Genomic DNA, 20669 nt, shown 5'->3' on the forward strand with positions numbered 1-20669 from the left:
ATGTGGCCTGTGTCCATTGTTTTTCAAGTAAGATTAAGTAAATTAGGCGTTTTTAAGCTTCATTTATACTTCTGCATTAAGGGGTTACACCATCCCTACGGCAGCTACGTGCGTAGGTCTCAGCCTTCGCCCACCACTTTGGTCGAGCCTGAAATATCTCAGCAATTGGATGGATTGGTAAAACATTTCGTTAAGATCCATCCCACTAACTTCAATGACTCTTACCACAATGAAGATTACAGTTCTGGGTTTTGGGGAAATGTCTATTGGTTACCATGGAATTTGCTGCAGGTATTCATGACCCCATCGGGATGAACTATCCGATGAGCAAATACCTGCAAAACCATCGGTATTCCCATCAGCCTCAGCTGTAGTGCTATATGACAAATGCATGCTAACTATCTATAATGCATCTATTCATTCGACAGCAATCCGTCCTCTCTGCATAAACCCTGCTCTAATCAGGAGCTTTGATGCCTCAGCAATTACTGCTAGAATAATGGAACCTGATATGTTGTTGTCCCAGTTCTGTGTAAATGGACTTGGGCATGTAATCTTGCACAACCCCAGGTGTGTGGCCACTGGGGTCAGATTGAAATGTCTCGGGACATTAAAGACGGTGGCGACGGTGCCTAAGTGGATATTATGGCCGTCCTTCAATGAGAGGATCGGCGGTTCGATCCCCGACTCCGCTAGTCGCATGTCGATGTGTCCTTGAGCAAGACACTTAACCCCTAAATTGCTGCCGTGGCTGTGCCTACGGTGTGATAGAACTGAATTGTAAGTCGCTTTGGATAAAAGTGTCTGCTAAATGGCTGTAATGTAAGTTAAATTGTAGACACTCAGTGAAGATTCAGTGTCACGGCCATGCACTGAGCAATACAGTCTTAAAATGTCTCACTTTAATTGTTTATTAACTTATGAAAGGGAGAAGGCCCATGTTTGAGATGTAATTTCATCATTTCAATTGATTTGCAATTGTGCAGCTTGAGGAAGTAACTAATGTGTCTCTCAGTAATATTTATTTAGATTGATATTGTGCAGAGTCAGTGACTGTAAATCTAATCTAATAGTGGAGTACTTCTATTTTCCCTTCCAGGAATAAGGATACTCTCCGTAGCTACAGAACCTCATTTTGATTGAGATTGTTTGCGGTTTGCTGAGACAGATTTTGTGATGAACCCATTTCAGAAGAGCTTTGCAAGTTTGAAAGGTATAACGAGGTCACTGCAGCGAGCTTTGATGATGCCGAATAAAACATTTCTGTCGTTGTTCCTATAGCTTCTGTGCAAAGTGAGCTCTGAAGGCTAACGAGTTTGGAATGTGAACGAGGAAAGGAGACTACACCATGTAGGAGTTTAGTTCAGTTAGACCCGAGGTGGCTTTACTCTAAAACGTCTTCTCTTTTTAAAGCTTACTTACTATCTGTGAGTAAAAGAGGGAAAAAGAAGGTGCAGCTTGTTGTCAACATCAGGGAATCACTGGGACTACAAAATCACTTGTGCTTCTAATAAATCTCTGATGCTTACAATGTGCTGCCACCCTGGACTCTTATCTCGTGGAGTGTCCTGGGTAAATGCTCCTTTTTAAGACAATAAAAAAAGAAATCTCCTGGTAGAGTAGCTGGATGTGTTAGACCGGAGGAGTTATAGTTGTGCTCTCGCACCACTTTGTGGAGACTACAAGTGGTCTTTATCATTTCTGAACAATAAGAAACAGCTGTGCATCTGCTGCTCACTGACATGAGATGCATGGAGCCCAAAATGGCTAATTACACACATATGGTGACTAAATCAGGACAGTCCAACTGGATTTTGAATGGCGGACTTCTCTAAATAAATATTTGAATGGATACAATAAATAATTTTGCCTGATTTTTTAATATTTCAGTGTTCAGAAATCAACCATTAAACATTCTCATAGTTTCAGTCTTCTCCAAGAAAAAAATAAATAAGAGGATTCAGTAACTCAGGCGTTGCCATAAACCTCCTCGACTCAACTTTCCCTTTGAAGAATAAAGAATCAAATGAAAGAGGAAGGCCCGACTTTGATACTGCCATCTCAGCATGAACATTTTAGATTAGATCAGGAAAAATATCCTCCCAGAGGCAATTTGCTTTCCAATATATGTTGTTTCTACACGCTGTAAGATATATGGGGTTTTCTCCAGTTTTACAGCCCTTCACGAAAAAAAGCTAAAGGTGCTCCTGGGCTCTTGGTGGCATGCAGGTAATGGACTGCACACGTTGGAGTGCGTTTCTGTAAGTGCGATAAGATGATAAATATAGAGTCGGATAAACAGCTCCAGGGAAGAAGCACTGTGAGATGTATGGTGATGTCATCATCAGCGGTACTGGACCAAATATGAGTCATCTGCAAAGTTTAGCAGCCTCGGTGATGAAACCATCAGCCTTAAAATAGGCTAATCCACTGAAATCCACAAATTCAAACCGCTCGCACACACATAAGCACAGGCACGTACTTAAACCTAAGTGGCGCCTGCATAGATCATTTTAGATGAACCAGAGATAAATAATGGAATACTTACTACATGTGCTAATACATGTGTGAATTATTGACCTTAAGCTGTAAAGCTATCAAACATGTTAATTCAACGGCTTTATACTGGCATGTATGCGCGTGCATGCACACATCACAGAGCTGCAATAAAAGCCTACTGGATTTTACAAATCCGCTTTGTGTCACAAAACTTTAGAAGAAGAAGAGAGAGGGAGGGAACGAGTGAGGGCAAGTTAGTGTCTCTGCATTAGCAAGGTCTCCTTACTGCAACTCTATCCAACTCTCACTTTCTCTTTGGATTTTTTTTATAATTTTCTCCATTTATTTCTCCTAAACATGTCCTGACATCATGGATTATTCAGTGAGCCTTCCCAGCACAGGCCTGGAGCCCAGAGCGTCAGGGGGCCCCCCCTGTGTCAGAGCGTCTGTGTGAAGCTGACATTATAGTTTCATCAACATTAACATTTCTTGTTGGAAAGTCAATCAAACAATGCAAAAAAAAAGACCTTAAAATGAATACAAAGACAAGCAAATTGACTCCAGAGAGACAGAAAACGACTACGAAGAGATGCAAAACGGACTCAAAACCACTGCAAAAACATGCAAAATGACATTCTGAGATCCAAAACTATGACAAAGAGATGCAAACCGTTTACATACAAAGAGACGCAAAATTAGATTCAAAAAGATTATAAAGAGGTACAAAATGACTACAGATACTCCCAAAATGATTACAAATGGACACAAATTGACACAGAAAGTGTTTTTCGTCTGGGGGTCTTGCTCTTGTTCAGCTCAGAGAAATTTCGGGGACTTTTACATGTCTGTTCCCAGGGGCCCACTGTCTCATGGAAATTTGTGCACGTCCTCTTTTTTATTTTTTTATTTGCTCTTTCCTTCAGCTCCTTTCCTGCCTTGTTGTTCCACCGCCTCCACTCTTCTTTGCTCACCTTTGGGTAACCTTTCTCTCGTTCGCACAGTACCTTTCTACATCCCTCCTCTTCCTGAGGACAGATCTCATCTCTGACCGGCTGATTGGGTTACTGCGGCTGTCCCTGTTGACACACACACGTACACACGTTGGATGGCTTTGCAGGGGACTGAGACTGAAATGCAGACGGACAGCGAATAATGACATGGACCTCCCACAGATGCACATGTCGGATAATCTTCTATTGGCGACTGCTGGCTGACTGCTCAACTATAGTCATCTGGCCTTGTTGCTCCTTGGTGCTCTGGTTAGCTGATTGGTAGCTCTCTGCTAGCAGACTCTTGCTGATCTCTGAATTACTTTCATCCATCCATCATCTATACCCGCTTATCCTGTGCAGGGTTGCATGGGGATAGAGCTATACCAGCAACACACACACACACAAACACACACACACACACACACACACACACACACACACACACACACACACACACACAGGGCCAGCACTTATACACAGATGACTATTTAAATTTTAGAATGGCAGACACCAGAGAAGTGACGCATGAGTCGAGTGCTGCAGATGATGGCAAGGAGCAACTTTCTTCGGGAGCGAGATGGATAATGACTGATAACCCTCATTACGCTGTGTCGTCAGGTTCAGATGACAGTTTGGCTGATAGACTGAGTGTGTTCTTGGCCATCATTAAACTAAATGGCTGTTTGGATGGCTGTCTGACAGTGCTGGATAGGCTGGTTAACAAATGGATAACAAGGATCATCAATACTTTAAATACATTAGCAGCGGTCATTGATCCGCCCATGGAAGGGCGTGTGTGGTAGTGTTTCTCAGCGGAGTGAAATACAAAGGAACACGGGGAAAAGAGAGGATGTGGAAACAGACGTATATATAGACACTAGATGTACAGAGTGCTCCAAAGTAATGCATTCCAATAGTAAACTACGACAGGAAATTTAAGAAAGCCTATAGATTGTTTTCTTATATCCGACTGACCCACATTGTCTGACAGAGAGGTTAGAGCGGGGGTTTCCTTTCACAGCGGGTCTGACACGAGGAACAGGCAGGGTGAGATCTTTGTGTGCTTTCTTTTGATGGAAGAAGAGGGAAAGCTGAGAGGGTTACAGACAAAGAGGGATCGCAGTACAAAAAGTGCCACAGATGGGAATTTGACCCAGCTGGCCCTGATTGCGGGGGGGGGGGGGGGTAATTTGCACATTCAACTTTTATTTTTAAGAGAGCTGCAATGATGAGAGCTGCGTGGCAGCTTTAAACCTCCAGTGAGACAGCGTTACTCTCCATAACCTTTTTATTTTTATCTTTGACCTTTGAGATAATATTAGACACAAGTCTGTACTTGGCTGAAATTTCAAGTTTGATTTCAATGCATTGCTTTGGTCTTTGCAGTGTAGAATACAAGTGTCATGGTCAGAGAAATAGTAGCAATAAAATAAAGCTACAGAGACACACACACACACACACACATACACAGGACACAAACGCACCTTATTATGGCGTAGGGCATAACAATAAATTCATTGCCGTTAAACCCTGTCTTCATCCTCCTCGGCAACACGGTATCTTTTGTTTGTGGGTGTTTGTGCTTAGGTGTGTGTGAAAGTATTAATTTGTGTGTGTGTGTGCCAGCTTCGAATCAATTGCAGGTATATGATGTCTGACCCTTGCAGTCAAGGACAAGGTTGTGGGAGGGCATTGGCTTGGGACGGAGCTGAAAATAGACTCTACTGTACATAAGAAGGGGACGTAGTGACCGCGACGGCCCCTATTGGGTTGTGGACTGCCGTTGCAATCTTCGATTTTGCCATCTTGACCTTTTGGCTGTTGCCATGTTGTTTTTTTGCCATTGCCTTCTTGGCTTTTTGCAACCAGAACTGACACGAGAGGGTGGAGGTACGAACAATCGATCGCAGAATAAGACATTTTTAGGCAACCAAAATGTTAAATAGAAATAGGGTAATTTTGTCATTGACTACAATCGGACATCTTTTTGCAACGAAATAATGCAACTCTAACATTGACTTTCAGCCCACAGGTTGCCACCTGGTGCTGAACAGTGTAGTCAATCAAAATCAAAGAAACACTCCTACAACCACAAACATCCATTAACTCTACAGATATCATCAAACTACAACTTAATCACTTTATTTTCTGTCTTTTCTCTTTTGTTTTTGGTTTGTATCGACTTCATTGCTTTTAGACTTTCACTTTCTCCTAAATGACTCTGTTTTGTTTTCAAGGCCTTTCCATTATTTTGGATTCCTTCATCCTTCCTCTTTTACTCACTTCTGTATTCTCTCATGGCCTTGTCTGAGTTACACTCACATAACTCAATCCGTTTTCTTCGTGCTGATCTCCACCCTGAACTAATCTATACTGAGTGACAGTCAGAAGTGATGAGCAGCCATGGCGTGCGGAAGGAAGGGACACAGAGCGAGACAAAAAGAGTGGGAGTGACAGGCGTGGCGTGGCACCACACCTAGACTGTAATTTGAGAGACAATGGGAGACAGTTAGATGAGAGCGCGGGAAGATAACGTGAGAGATTGGGACAGACTGAGGGAAGGGCAATATGAAGGTAAAGAGGGGATGTGGTTTGAAGTGGCAGCGGAGGCAGCAGGTGACTGAGATGAAGAGATTGAGGTCGGCTTTGAGGAAATATAACATGCTCATCCTCCTTAAGTTTCTTTAAGATGTAATGAATGAGGAGAGGAGAGGAGGTGAAGAAGAGGGGAGGAAGATGAGAAGAAAGTAGAGGAGAAAAGAAGGACGTGGAACAAAAAGAAAGGAGACAAGTACCAAGGAAAGGGGAGAGGTGACAAATGCAAGAAGAGAAGTGGAAAGAAAAGGTTTAGAGCAGAATGGGAAAATCTACTGAATACAGTCAACTTATTTTAGATGGAATACACTAGAAGGTGTCAAAAAACATCTTCCGGATATGAACAGCATCAGAATCTTTGCAGTAATATCTGCTGACTCTCCCTCCCCCAACGAACCTGTCACCAGATTGTCATATAAACGTTGCAGCACATCGTCTGGGCAGCCCAGTCCGCAAGATAAAAAATGTTGGCACTGTACGTTTCTGCAGACCACAGATTCGTTGAATGTGGACATTTTTAATAATGTGTACGTTTTTGCATTCGGTCAAAGCAAGTAACAGTACAACCAGAGGTTGTATTACAGCTGTTACGTTACGTTTTAACATTATTTCAACACAAAGAATGCTGTTTTGTCGAACCTTTACCGACAAGCGCTGTTTAGTTGTTGTGTATTTACACTTATGTGCTTTACAGTCCATGTTTGTGTGCATTTTAAAAGAATACAATGTGTAAAATAGTAATATTTTTCCTGGGCGATGTGGAGAAAACCAAATATCACAATATCTTTGACAAAATACCTATATATCGATATTTTAGGGTTGACTATGGGTGATTTTTTTGTGACATAAGCAGAAGATGCAGATATAGTACCTTTTAGGGTACAACCCTCATACTTAGATATCCATGTACTATTGCATGAGTTGTGCCAGAGAAAGACCACGACAGCAACAGAGAGTGGAAAATGTGCTATTAGACCACAGCCAAGCAGAGAGGGGGAGAGAGATGATTTAAGACAGATCACCCATTCAATCTGCGCACTCTGCCCTCCATCTCTCCCCTAGGACTCCTCCTCTCCAGCCATCTCATCCCTCTTTACTTTCCATCTTGATTTTCAGCCAACACCCTTCGCTCCCCCGTCTCGCTGCCTCCCGCAGCATTGAGAGGCAGCGTCCTGCCTTTCTGATGGCGGTAAACGCAGTCTTTATTCACCACAACTTTTATTTCTATCTCTTAATTAATGACCTGCTTTCCATTAGGGGAAATGTGCTGAGGACACTTTAATGTCAGACTGCAGGAAGGAGGAGGATTAGCTGATTTGTGGCTCATCACTGAGTGTGAAGTCGCGGCAGTGTGCCGGCATGCAATGTTTGTGTGCATTTCCTAAGTGTGTGTACGTGTATTTCTTGACACAACTTCCGATGCACTCTGCCAACGATTTTAAGCGAATTTAGGCCGAGAGGGTTGGACAGAGTACAAACGGCAAGGGAAGATGAGCTGGGGGTACTTGCAGCAAAAACAACAACAACAACAAAAAAAGAAAGACAGTGTGGCTCAAATGCATGAGTCTGCGGAAAGTGTGTGAAAAAAATATAGAGAGATAAAAAGAAGAGGGTGACAGCGAAATGAAAGAAGAAGCCTTCAAGCTTTTATGTAAAAAAAAAAAGTTTGAAAAATGAATATTTAAGATGAATATAATGTTCGCCACTTAAAAACAGAATAAAATATTAAGCAGCGTTTCCGTTGCTGCTTTTTTTATTCTCTCAGTATTTTCTGATGAGGTTTGCCCGGTTCATGGTCAGACCCAGAGGCACTGCTTCTTCTGCATCTTCAAAATTTAGTTCACATTCAACATTATCATGTGGGATTATTCAAAATTCATAACATTTTGCTTCCCAGTCTCTCTCTTCGGTCGATTTCCTGGGAATTTTCTGGGGCCTTGACTGACGACTATTCACTCTCTCCTTCTATTCAGGTCTAACATGTCATTTTCCCTGCATGGCGATAACGTTGCTTTTTTCGCCTCCTACCTGTCTGCACCCCCTTCCTATCCCCTCTCTTCCTCCCGCTATTCCTCTGTCACTTCCTATTCCAGTTGCTTTCCCCATGTTTCTTAATCCCCCTCCCTTCCCCGCGATAATTCCTCTCCTCTTTCCTTCCCCAGCTCCTCTCTGTCAAGCCCTCTCTTTGGCAGCTGCTCCGCTCTCCTCTCTTCCTGCCTCCCCCTTCCTTTATGTTTATATCACTCTCGCTTCCTCCTTCCCTCTTTCTGCCCCTCCATCCACCCCTCTATCTTTCTCTCTCTCTCTCTCTCTCTCTCTCTCTCTCTCTCTCTCTCTCTCTCTCTCTCTCCTTCCCTAAATCAGCCCTTATAGACTGCAGCATCACATATGTTTCATGCATGCAAGGTAGTAAGAGCAGTAATTACGCACAGGCACGAACGCAACACGCACACGGAGATACACACAATACCATGCATCACACATGCACAAGCACACTAAACAAGGTTAGACAGACAGCAGGTAAACTGAGATGAATGGATGAAAAAAAAAACAGATGACAGGAATGGGGAGACTAAGGGAACATGTGTGTTTGATAGTCGGAAGCAGAAAAGAAGAACATGGGACAAAACTGGGAGAAAAGTGTCAGTGACACATAATGAGAGACAGAGGGGGAGTGAAAGGGAGAGTCAGCAGGCTAGAGCTGCGCTCATTTACGCACAAAAGACATATGTGTGTGTGTGTGTGTGTGTGTGTGTGTGAGAGAGAAAGAGAGAGAGAGGGAGGGAGGGAGGGGAGGAGTGAGTTGGAGAGGGAGGAGTGAGAGAGAGAAAGAGAGAGAGAGAGAGAGTGTAGTGCACATTGTCATCCAGTCCTGGCAGAGAGCAGCAGTAGTAGCAGCAGCGCGAGCATCACCAGTGGACGGGATAAAGACGCACTGAGCAGACTGAGGCAGCGAGGACATAAGGAATACACACTGATGAAGAAGCAACAACAAAGGGAGAGGATGGAATAAAAAAAAAGAAGCATTTTATTGCTTCTCCTTTCTCGTCCCACTTCTGTTTGGAGCATCCCACAAGCAGAGCACCAGTGAAAACACATACATATGATATATATATAAAATTCCTATACATATATATCAAATTATGACTGTTTTCAAAGAAGCTGCAGCCGGACAAGGACTGAATTGACAGCAAAATCCATTGCATGACAAATTTGGGAGATATGCCTAAAAACTGTTGCATATTAATGCTTTGAGAATATTTTTTGTCCGTTTCTTTTTGCTCAGAGGTGGGGGGGCGGGGGGCAAAGACAAAAAAAATACATTGATGCAAATGGAAAATTTGGGAAAAAGGCAACCGAGTTGTTGAACAACAAAGAGCTTCTGCTCCAGGCAGTCCTATATTTCCAAGGGGGCTTCTTTTGAAAACAGGATATTTTTTGATTTGCCCTCATTGCCACACGGCTGTTTTTGGCTGTCGCATCTCCACTTGTCTCTGTCGTCCGAATGGGCCGGGAGAGTATTATTCCGATGGGGCTTTCACAAGTGCGACACTGAAAGTGCAGAGGGCAGTCCACGGGCTCTCTGACCCCACGCTGGTATTTCCTCAGCAACGACAAAAGCCCCGCACAGCCCGGCTCGAGCTGAGAGGAAAAGGGGGGAGGTAAGTTGTGGGGGAGAGAAAGAGGCAAAAAATATCAAAGGGAGTTTAAAGGGAGATTATGATCAGAGAGTAAACAAAGAGAGATAATCTAAAACTGAGCCAAGAGCAAATCAAGAAAGGAGAGAAAAATCCCATCAAATCCACGATCCATTACGTGGGACACTCTGGTCAAGTCATCCCAGCATCTCTTTTTACAGCTTCTCTTGAGTTGTGAATGCAGCAACACTAAGACATTAAGATCAGAGATTCAGTGTCACAACATCAGCCCCCCCCCCCCCCCCCCCCCCACCCCACCCCACCCCCTCCCCTCCCACCTCTCCCCTTTAGTCTTAGCACTTGTAGGGCAGGACTGAGCAGGCTGACAGATAGCGCACCCAGCTGGTGTCCCGGGTCTGTGAGAGACCCTGGGATCCGAGCAAAGGAGGGGTTCCGGTGGAGTGTGCAGCAGCAACAGGAGCCCCACACACGGCGAGGACAAAAAGCCCATTGGACTCCTTCTGTGTCGCTTAAAAGCTACAGACTGACACTGACAGAGCACTGTCACCAGGGGGATTTCAGCCGTTTTGTGATTGTGCGTGTGTGTGTGTGTGTGTGTGTTTGTGTGTGTGTGTGTGTGTGTGTGTGTGTGAGAGCGCGTGTGTATGTGTGTGTGCGTGAGAGAAAACACGCCTCAGGTGCAAGAGCTTTTGGACCGTAATCATCAAAGGATTTCAGCTTGACGAGAGCCTGGAGCAATGTTTTGAAGAACACTGCTCAGCTGCTGTTACCTGTTGGGTCTTTGGCTGGAAATAGGAAGGAAATATCCTGCGCAACCTTTTACAAAAATAAAAGCTCAATATTTAATATCGCTCATAAAGGCTGAATCTTCACATCTCACGGAGGGAGTAACATTCACCACAGTGGAGCAAGGTGGCGGCGAAAAAGATGCCCACCACAAAGATAAAAAAGCTCCCTTTGAACAGTGACATTGAGAGTAAGGGGATGATAGATGCAAGTTAAGCTCTGAGAGGGACCGACAATTCCCGAAGAGAACCCTGCACTCTGGTCAGAGTATTTCCAGGACATCAGAACTGATTTGACTCCAACGTTGAGCATTAGAGTTGTTATCCACTCAGGAATATGAGTCCGTCTCCAGAGTAAAAAAGCCTTTCATGTGAGGAGCCCGTGACTATCTGCAAGTCTGAGAGGAACCTGCCTTCTTTTTCTGCAAGCGCCGTCAGGAACCAAGAGTTCTCACTTTTCACGGATTATTCAGCCACTCAGCAGGGGAGCTTAGTGCAGGAAATGCCAGAGGCAAGTTCATTCGTAGGTAACAAGCCCTCCTAAACTAGATTGCCTCCAAGCCACCGGATTTGGATTTGTCTACAACCCCCGCTCTGCTGTCTGCTGGTGACGTATGGCTTTGTGAAAGGTGACTTTTCCTGAATTTTGGAATATTTATCTGCTTTGCTAAACACACACACCTACACACACATACTGTAAACAGCCAGGGTGGTGTGTCTGTGCATGTGAGTGCCTGCTCACAAGGAACTCATCCACTCCTGTTGAGATGTGAGATTGATTTCTTTCACTCTCTTGTTCCTCTGCCCCTTGAAGACAATTCAGCCCTCAGTAACTCTGTGCGTTAATAACTCCCACAGCGCTATGTGAATGCTCCCCCCCCCCCCCCTTCTCCCAGGCATGCATATGGGCTAAAACTTCTCTATTTATGGAAATTGCTCTCAATGATTTCTCATACCTGAAAAGCTCACATTTTCATTCAGTGACTATACTTTGAAGATCTGGATAAGAAGGATATATAACTCTCCATTTCTTTGTTGTTTTTTTAAAACCCAGAAGCTTTAAAACGTACACATCGGCATTGAGCCACCATGAGATACTGGAGTAAGTCTAAGATGGCCACCCCCGTGCATCCACTCTTGATTAGCTTCTCCCTGGCCATCCTGCTGGGGTTGACCTCTCTGGGTGGACTGAACTCTTGGCCGTCAGGTCAGGCTTCGGCCCAGGTCTCTACCGACAACCAGACGACGGAGCCCTCCATGATACCGGAGGCCGCGCTGGCAACCCCTACACCAGAAGCGGAGGACAAAACGGCTCCCTCTAACGGTAACCGTTGCTGGGGTTACTATGATGTCATGGGCCAGTGGGACCCGCCTTTCAACTGTAACGCAGGTATCTACCTGTTCTGCTGTGGCTCCTGCTTCTACCGCTTCTGCTGCCAGTTCAAAATCCACAGTTTGGACCAGACTTCCTGTTCCAACTATGACACACCCGTGTGGGCAAACACCGGGAAGCCGGAGAAACCCGTCACGGAGGTCCAAGAGGAACCGGACAAGGATCGGACCCACATGATCGTGTACATTATCTGTGGAGTGGTGGCCATCATGGTGTTGGTCGGGATTTTCACCAAGCTCGGCCTGGAGAAGAGTCAGGGAGGACAGACGGACATGACCAACTCCAGGTATGAACTGAGAAAGGTGGACGTATGGATGATGTTGGGCACAGAAGGGAGAGATGATTAATGTGTAGATGATAGATGTGGTAATGATTAGCAGGGGAATAGATGATGATGATGACAATGATAATGATGTTGATGTTGCCAACAGTCATTATGATATTGATGCATTTAGTTTCATAAGATTATCTTGAATTGGTTGCTGGCTTGCTGGATGGAAAAAAAGAGTCAATCGGCTCATTTAAAAATATGTGTAAGAAGCTTTCTATTTTAGTAAATGTCTAAATGTTTATATTAATTCCATACAATACATGTGTATTTACGTGTTTTACATTTTCTAGAATCAACGTTGTTGGGATGAGAGGATAAAACGAAGAGTTGCGAAGTGGCCATGGGGGAGTAAAGGTCCCATTCATTTGTACCATAGACAATGTTAATGTGACTCACTGTTTTGAGTTCTTCTATGGCTACAGCCTACCCGTTGGAGGCATTTACTGGCACACTTCTCTTTTAGTACATGCTAACGTCCTCCCCACACCTGCAGCCTCTGCACCAAGCTAACGCAGTTTCTCCAATGAGACAGTGCAGACTGAAGACAACTACTAATTGTAAGCATCACAGAATGGTCAAATGATTGTACATGGTGGCACTATTGGGCATTACTGATTGTACGTTGGACACAGAGCAAAAATTATGAAATCTTGTCTGTATATTGGTGTGTTTATGCTTGTACATGTACATGCGTAAATTCCTGCATGTCTGAATGGACGTGTGTGCGTCTGTCTACCCGTTTCTGCATATGTGTGAGAAGGTCACCAGCTGGGTAATGAATCAAGTGACTGAATCACAGAGTGATAATGGGTGTGATGTCTGTATGTAACCATGAGAGAGAGGGAGAGGGAGAGAGAGAGAGAGAGAGAGAGAGAGAGAGAGAGAGAGAGAGAGAGAGGGAGAGAGAGAGTAAGAGAGAGGGAGGTCAGACAGTGGATGGATGGAGATTCCTGTGGACTGATGTCGGGGGATAGCAGGGGAGCAGTTTGGGGGAAATTACCGTGCAGTTGTGTGGTGTTTTCTCTGTATCAGTGTAGCGGTTTCACATTGATGGGTGATTGATTGCTGTGACACAACTATGACTGTGGCAATGTGTGGCCTCCAGTGAACAATGAGATGGGAGAGGGTGGTTTTTTGGAAGGGTGGAATATTGAGCGGATCTGACTGGAGTGCAGCCAACGGCTAATTCTAGTGTAGAGAACAGGGTTGTGTGTGTGTTTGTTTGTGTGTGTGTGAGAGAGGGGGAGAGGTAGAGATGGAGACAGTGTGTGCTGGGTGTGACCGACCAGCCCATAGGGTGTTAAGAGTCGGGCCATGGGGTCTCCTTTAAAACCCTGTCATTACCAGACCTCCTCTCAACCTTCCAGGGGAGGATGAGAAAAGGAGGAGGAGGAGGATGAGGAGGATGAGGAAGAGGAGGATGAGGAGGAAGAGGAGGACAGCGGTGGACATCAGTGCTCATTAGTGTTATACTTCACTGAGCCACGCATGACACAATGAAGGCTGGCAGCTCTTGGCACGTTTTCTCCCCTGAATCAAACAATTATGTGTGACGCTCTGTACTAGAAACAAGAGGTAGTTTGGGGAGATATTTCTGAAATCTGGTTGGCTGTCTTCCCCACATGCAGGTCAAACACTGTCAAAAGATACTCGGCATCTTTCTCGAAGTTTTCTCAGAAGCGACATGTGAACGCCTCAAATCAGCAGGACAGATGTTGGCAAGCGTCCTGCTGAAGCGTCCTGGAGCAGGACGCTCTGCTCACTTCACCGTTTACTTTCACCTTCCTGGATGGAAACAGTTTTTTCCCCACAATGAAAATAAATAAGATAGCTGATTAAAATGTATTATTATTACCAGTCCTTAAAATCAAGCTGTTAGATAAGGAGCAATCATGCAGAGAACAATTTTATTTCAGCAATTAAAGCAACACATTTATCACTAATGTTATTTCCGTATTCGCAAATCCGAAATGACCTACCCCACTCCTCTTTTGTGACACACTGTTGTACGATAAAGAACATCTTTATTTTTTTGTGTATAGCCTTCATCAGGGTCATAAAACACATCACAATTAACAGTTGAATACGATGGGTATGAAGAAAACCCCTTTTTTTAAAAGGTAAAAAAATAAATAAGACAATCTTATACAAAAAACATGCATATCAGCCAACTGGGCACCCACACATAGATGGGATATTCGCAAACTGGCAGAGGGGCAAGGGGAGTTTGCCTCTGTGTTTAAACCACTGTGGCTCGGACCAATAAGCGTCCTGTGAGGCTCTACTGGCAGCTACAGGTGAAGTTTAGGTGTGTGCGAGAAGACACAGAGAGGCCACTGTTCATTCTAAACAACAATGGTTCAGCTCCAGAAGAGGTAAGCGTAGATGCTGCAAGAGATTTCCAAACTGGAGGGTTTTTCTTAATATAAAAGAAGAGCAAAGAACGGCACTAAAGGCTTTAATTGATGGAGATGATGTTTTTTTTTTTGCTCTTCTCCCAGCTTCGGCAAGAGTTTGATTGACGCCCAATCTGACTTATTTTTGCAACTAAGAGTTATCTGCCTTCTGTCTGCCTTGCAAAATTTCATACCCAAAATACAAAAGAAGTACTGTGACAAAAGCTGAATCGTTACGAAGGTGCCCCCTTTTTTCTTTTTTTTGTACCACCATGGCATAGTCCCATGGAAGTGCCTCATAACTCATAAGAGAGGACGGTATGAAGGGTCAGTGACAGAATAAAGCAAATGTGAAAAGTGAAAGACAGAACAGAGAAATGGGAGAAGGCTATGTTTGGGAAACAAAGCCAATGAGGACAGAGCTAACCACTGTGGTGATGTGGTATCCTGGACAGTCCACTGGAGCATGAGGAAGGGAGAAAGTTACAAAAGAGAGAAGGAGGTGCTGATGAGTGAAGGGCTTAGCTGTTGTAATTCTGCTGATTTGCCACTGAGAGCTGTGGATGACCGGTTAGCGTCGTGGCCAGGCTGCATGGATAATGATTGTCGATTCTTTCAAAACTTGCTTAGAAGACATTTTCACTCCCGAGGGCTTGTTTTAACACCTTCGGACTACTCTCGACTTCTTTTAGGATGAAACTTGGCTGGTTTTGTTTAAACTGCTGTGGTGTCTGGGTTATTAAATCTTATTAAAAGCCTATTTCGAGTTTTCTGAGCAGTCGTTGGAAGATTTCATCCTGTTCACTGCTTTGCAGATAATCAGTTTTCATAGGAGTTTGGTAATCCATCCGTGTTCTGTGGGTCTGGGGAAAAACAGGTCTGGGAAAGATTTTGGGGGATTATGGTGTGGGTAGACTGAGTGAGAAATGTGATTTCATGAATCGTTAGTTATTCCCATCATGATTGTCTTTTAAGAAAGAAACGTCACTGCAGCACAGTCTCCCTGACAGAAAGGGTGTGTTCAGCCTAAACACTTTGAAGAGGCAGCGCTTTGCACACAAAGTAGGTGAAACGACACAAGTGGAAGCAAATAGACATATGCTAACAGAATTGAAAATGTTTAAAATTAAGAAGAAAAGAAAATGTCATGAGCGTACTGAGACAAAAAGGAAAAGAGACGATGTTGGAGGAAAAAACAGAAAGAACAGAAACAGAAACCGCTGATTGTTAGTTGTCACCTAAAATGTAAATATCCCAAAAAATGCATTCCGTTTGAGACCCCGATTATGAAAAGTGAATTGATAATCTTGGATAGTGTTTCTGTTTCCCTGTGAGAAACAGAGACACTGTGCAGACCGGATGAGCCCATGCAGGTCAAATCATAAATCGTAAAAAAAACAGCCTCATTTTAAAATTCATTCTCAACCTGCATACGTTTGACAGCAAGACACTTCCACCCAGGTATGAGCGAGAAAGTGTAGTGGCTCTGCGTGTAAACGCGTGTGTGTGTGTGTGTGTGTGTGTGTGTGTGTGTGTGTTTGTGTATGTGTCTTGTGTGTGCACTGAACGCATAAATCCAGCCACAAAGCTGTTAAGGTGGTAATGCGCTGAAACCCTGGGTCAGGCAATCACAACAGGCAGCGGTGCAATGATGTATAGCACCAAACACACATGCACACATGTGCACACACACATGCGCGCACACACACACACACACACACACAACCACACACACACATAAACCTCTCATTATAAGACTACTGCCCCCCCCCCACACTGCTTCTCCTCCCATGCGGCTGTTTGTGTTTTTGTTTTGCTCTCACTCTGTCTGCTGCTGCGTCTGTTGTGTGGAAACTGCTGCAAAGCCAAATTAAAAATGAATCATATCCTTTGATAACGCGATTCAGCCGTGGGAATTATTAGGCCAGATCAAGCTTTTATTTTTTTTTTTAAATAACGACAGCTCATCATATTGTGGACTGTAGCTTCATTGAAGGTGAAGAGGGAATACAGAGGGAGGAAAAGGGATGAAGGACGTACAGGAGGACCTTTCAAGTAAATAAACAGGTTAATATCACCACAAATGCTTTAAAGCTGACACCTCACATCATTGAGGCAAATCGGTAGAAATCAGCTCGGCTAACATGTCGACAAGGTGCCAAAAAGCCCAGGGCAGCAACGTCCTGTCATGAGACCAACATGTAATCTGTAGCTGTAATAATCAGTTCCAGTGCAATTAAGGTGTTGGCCAATACATATCTGGCATATACACCTTCATAAAATCTAACTACAAAAAATACCCTTGTACAGCATAACTGAAAACACTGCTTCTGGTGCATTAAGCACTTTAAAGACAATAAAACAACACTTAACCGCCAACCGCATAAATAATCTAAATGCCAGGCAGGAATTAATGCCGGTGTTAGAAGCACCAAATAAGCACAGGCTGTCTTGTGCACAGTTTTAATAAATACATACAACCACCATATATCTGGGCAGTGGAAGAACTCATTTCTTACTCTTAAGGAAAAGTATCAATACCAAACGGTGAAAATACTCCACAACTCTCTGTCCGTGAGAACCACGTCTCTCTAAAGAAATCAGGAAACCCCTCTGTGTCAACAGGCAGCTTGTCCCAGAGATCAGGACCAGAGTACCTGAAGGCACCTGAATCTAATTCTGGGTTTAGCTCGAAGACGTCTGCCTGATGACCTGAAAAGGCCTGATCAGCTTTTAATCGGAGAGCAAGTCAGAAATGTGCTGAGGAGCCGAACCATCGAGAGCTTTATAGACTATTAGCAGGATTGTGAAAGTGATTCTGTGTTGTGCCAGAAGCCAGTGAAGTCATTTCAGTATCGGAGTAATATGTTTAAATGTCCATGTCGGTTTAAGGATTCTGTCATTTTGAATAATGCAAATCACACAGGAAAGGTGTGAAAATTTGTAATTTGAAAAGTAAAAAGTACAATATTTGCCTCCGAGATATCGGTAGAAGTTTAAAGTTGCATGAAATAAAAATACTCGCGTCATGTAAAACTACCTCAAATTTGTACTCAAGTCCAGTACTTGAGTAAATGTACTTTTTACTTTTCACCGCTGTGAATAGGTCATACTGTCTCCATGGGGGATGCATGTCTGTCACCAATGTAAACAAAATGATTTACTACACAGCAGAAAACCACTGTGCTTAATCAGATTAACCCTTATGAACTCACATAGCTAATCCTGCAAGCTCATGTGTTATGCACCGGCAAGTGCTGACAAGGAAGGATTACTCAAAACAAGCATTGTGTCCGTTACCTTCCTCAGTCACCGTGTTAACACGGCTGATCGCGTCCAGAATGTCACAGCGATTATGGCGACACATCACGCGGCTCAATTGCCTCTTGTGTTTTTGTTTTGGGGAAGAAGTGACCACTTGATACCTAGATCTGATGCACACACACACACACACACACACACACACACACACACACACACACACACACACACACAAACTCCCTTTATTACCATTGTACCACTTATCCTAAGTTATTCCACTGACAAGCCATGTGTTCAAGGGCACAGGCGATTGAATGACCCACTGGGGATCCGAACAACCATTTCCATCGGCCATTCTGTTCCTCTACTGTATTGTGTTTCATCAACAGCGCTTTCTATTTCCTTTATTGTTCAGCCGCAGTGGCGCTTTCCATCATCGGCTTTGACAGGTGTTTAGAGCCAAGAGATAAACGTGTGCACACGGCTCCGCTTTCCTGAAACTGTTGCGGGCAGTGGCCAGCCATTCATCTAGCATTTTAAAGTGAGGTGTGCAGTCCAAACTAAGTTTTTCGCGTCAAGGACTGTGGGGTCGTATAAATTGATGATGTGGGGTTTAGTTGCTTTTTCATTTAGACCAAACGCTTTCAGGTACCGCAAGCAAAAAAAATAATTTAAAAATCAATTAAAATATCAAATGGAAAATGACATGAAGCAGATCAAACAATTCTTCAAAAAAGACTTCACAATGAAAGTTGTCGTTGATGTAAAACGGGTCTTCAGGCTTCGGTGCTTGTGTCCCCTTTATTGTTGGAGCGATTTCTAAACTCGCCTTGCATGAAAAAGAGCTTGTGTGTTTTTTCTTTTTGCTAAAGCAGTGTGAGGCTTGTTAAGCACACGTACTCCTCCTCCTCCTCCTCCTCCTCCTCCTCCTCCTCCATGCTCGATCTGGACCCCGAAAATACCTCTTTCAGGCTTCAGCAGTATAAAATACAAACTTTGACCCGACCAAAGTGCACTCGAATAAACAAGGAATTATTGTTTCTGCATTTTATTAGCATCTGTGCACGCTGAGGGAAGAATAGTGAATATATAGTCAACCTAAACATTTCATTACTGACTTCACTTCATGCTTCCCTTGGCCAGTACATCTGCTCTTTAAAATGAAGGCCAGAGTGATCTTTGGCAGTTGTACTGCAAAAGTGATTACATTATTTTCAGCACTAAAACACAATCTTAGCTCTTAGCCGACTGCTGGCTTTCATGCACCAGCCTGACGTTTTCTTTGATGCATTTTACTCGTTGTGACTTCTTCTTCGAAATAAAGGGTTTAACCGGTTAAACCAGTGAAGTCGAGGTTAACAGCTCAGAGAAGCAGCGCAGCACTGGGGGATGACAGTTCAGTGTGTTTTATACATCCGACCAAACTAGCTTGTTCAATCCAAACAATGCGTTTCTGCTCTACTATGTTGCTATTCGGGGTACTCCAGCAAGTGCCCTGCTTTGAAATATATAAGTTTGTTTGGAGTTGTTGTCTTGACCTACATATCTTGTTCACCTATGATCAATAAAGTGCAGTAGTGCAGTGCCCGTTCATGGCTCGTGGACTCATTTAGATAGTCAGATATACAGTTAATGCAAGAAAGAAATGATAAATGATGGTAATCAGACACAATTTAATCCAGTCACTGGCTGTTTTAATAACTATTTTTATTTTTTTAGCAATACTCAGGATCAGATATTGAAAGAGAAATAAGAAAACCTTGTTAATGAGTTTTTTGCAGATGTATTTAATATTACATTAATATGTTGTGTCGGGCAGTGGTGGAATGTAACTAATTGCATTTCTAAGTACTGTAAGCAAGTACATTTATTTAAGTATCTCCTAATACAATTATTTCCATTTTATGCCACTTTATACCTCTACTGTACGACTTTACTTATCTGACTGCTACTTTGCAGATAAAGATGTTTGCTAGCACACTTATGATTAGTTTATAGAATGTGATGGATATCTGTATATTAAATTACCCAACAGTATGTAAATTCGTTACAATTACCTTAATCTTGACCAGGTACAACATAGCCAGTAATAATAATCCAATTATACCTCTGACCGGTGCTTTAATAACATCTGTACTTCTTCTTAAGTCAAATTATGAATGCAAGACTTCTCAATCTCAATACTTCCCCCCCCCCAGATGTATGCATACTGTGCTGTATTTCTGTGCATACAGACAGAGATGTGTCTCCACATGCATGTCCGATAGATGCTGCTGTGTCAGCTGTGTTACGATTGTAACTCCACACCACACCTCAGTGCAGCAGAGCCCAGAGAGACAGATTGCTGCAGAGCCCTGAAGTTGCTCAGCTCAACTGTTGCTGCAGTGACTCCACGACACGTTTTCTGTCTCCTGTCCAATTCGTGGGCAAATGGTCCATTTCGTCCTCTTTTCTCCCTCCTCCAGTCAACCAAGTTTACTTGTGTAGCACGCCTCCTCATCATCAATGTACGTCCATTAAATGTGCTTCTTTTAGCCACTGACAGGCTCAGACTGTTATCGTAAGCGTTTCGCAGCATTATGTAACGGACCAAACAGAGAAATAAAACCTTTTTCTTACCTTCTGTGGAGAAGTCTCCTTCTGAAATCTCGCTGAACATCCACGTTGTCGAAAATCAGCTTAATATTCAGCAATATTGAAAATCTTCTCGATAACACTGAGCTACGCTTTCTGTACTCCGACAAAACAAACTCGTACA

At 43.5% G+C, this 20669-nt stretch overlaps 1 protein-coding gene across 1 annotated transcript in view; it reads left to right on the forward strand.

Moving 5' to 3' along the window:
* The first annotated feature begins 11643 nt into the window (after positions 1-11643).
* LOC142936662 (uncharacterized) overlaps positions 11644-20669 on the forward strand; it is an 81090-nt gene continuing 72064 nt past the window's right edge. The window contains 1 exon segment of the mRNA XM_076080083.1: positions 11644-12209. Coding sequence (XP_075936198.1) covers positions 11644-12209 — 566 coding nt within the window.

This window comes from Anarhichas minor, unplaced genomic scaffold (genome assembly GCF_050575085.1).
Source record: "Anarhichas minor isolate MPS153535 unplaced genomic scaffold, ASM5057508v1 ptg000007l, whole genome shotgun sequence".
Lineage (NCBI taxonomy): Eukaryota > Metazoa > Chordata > Actinopteri > Perciformes > Anarhichadidae > Anarhichas > Anarhichas minor.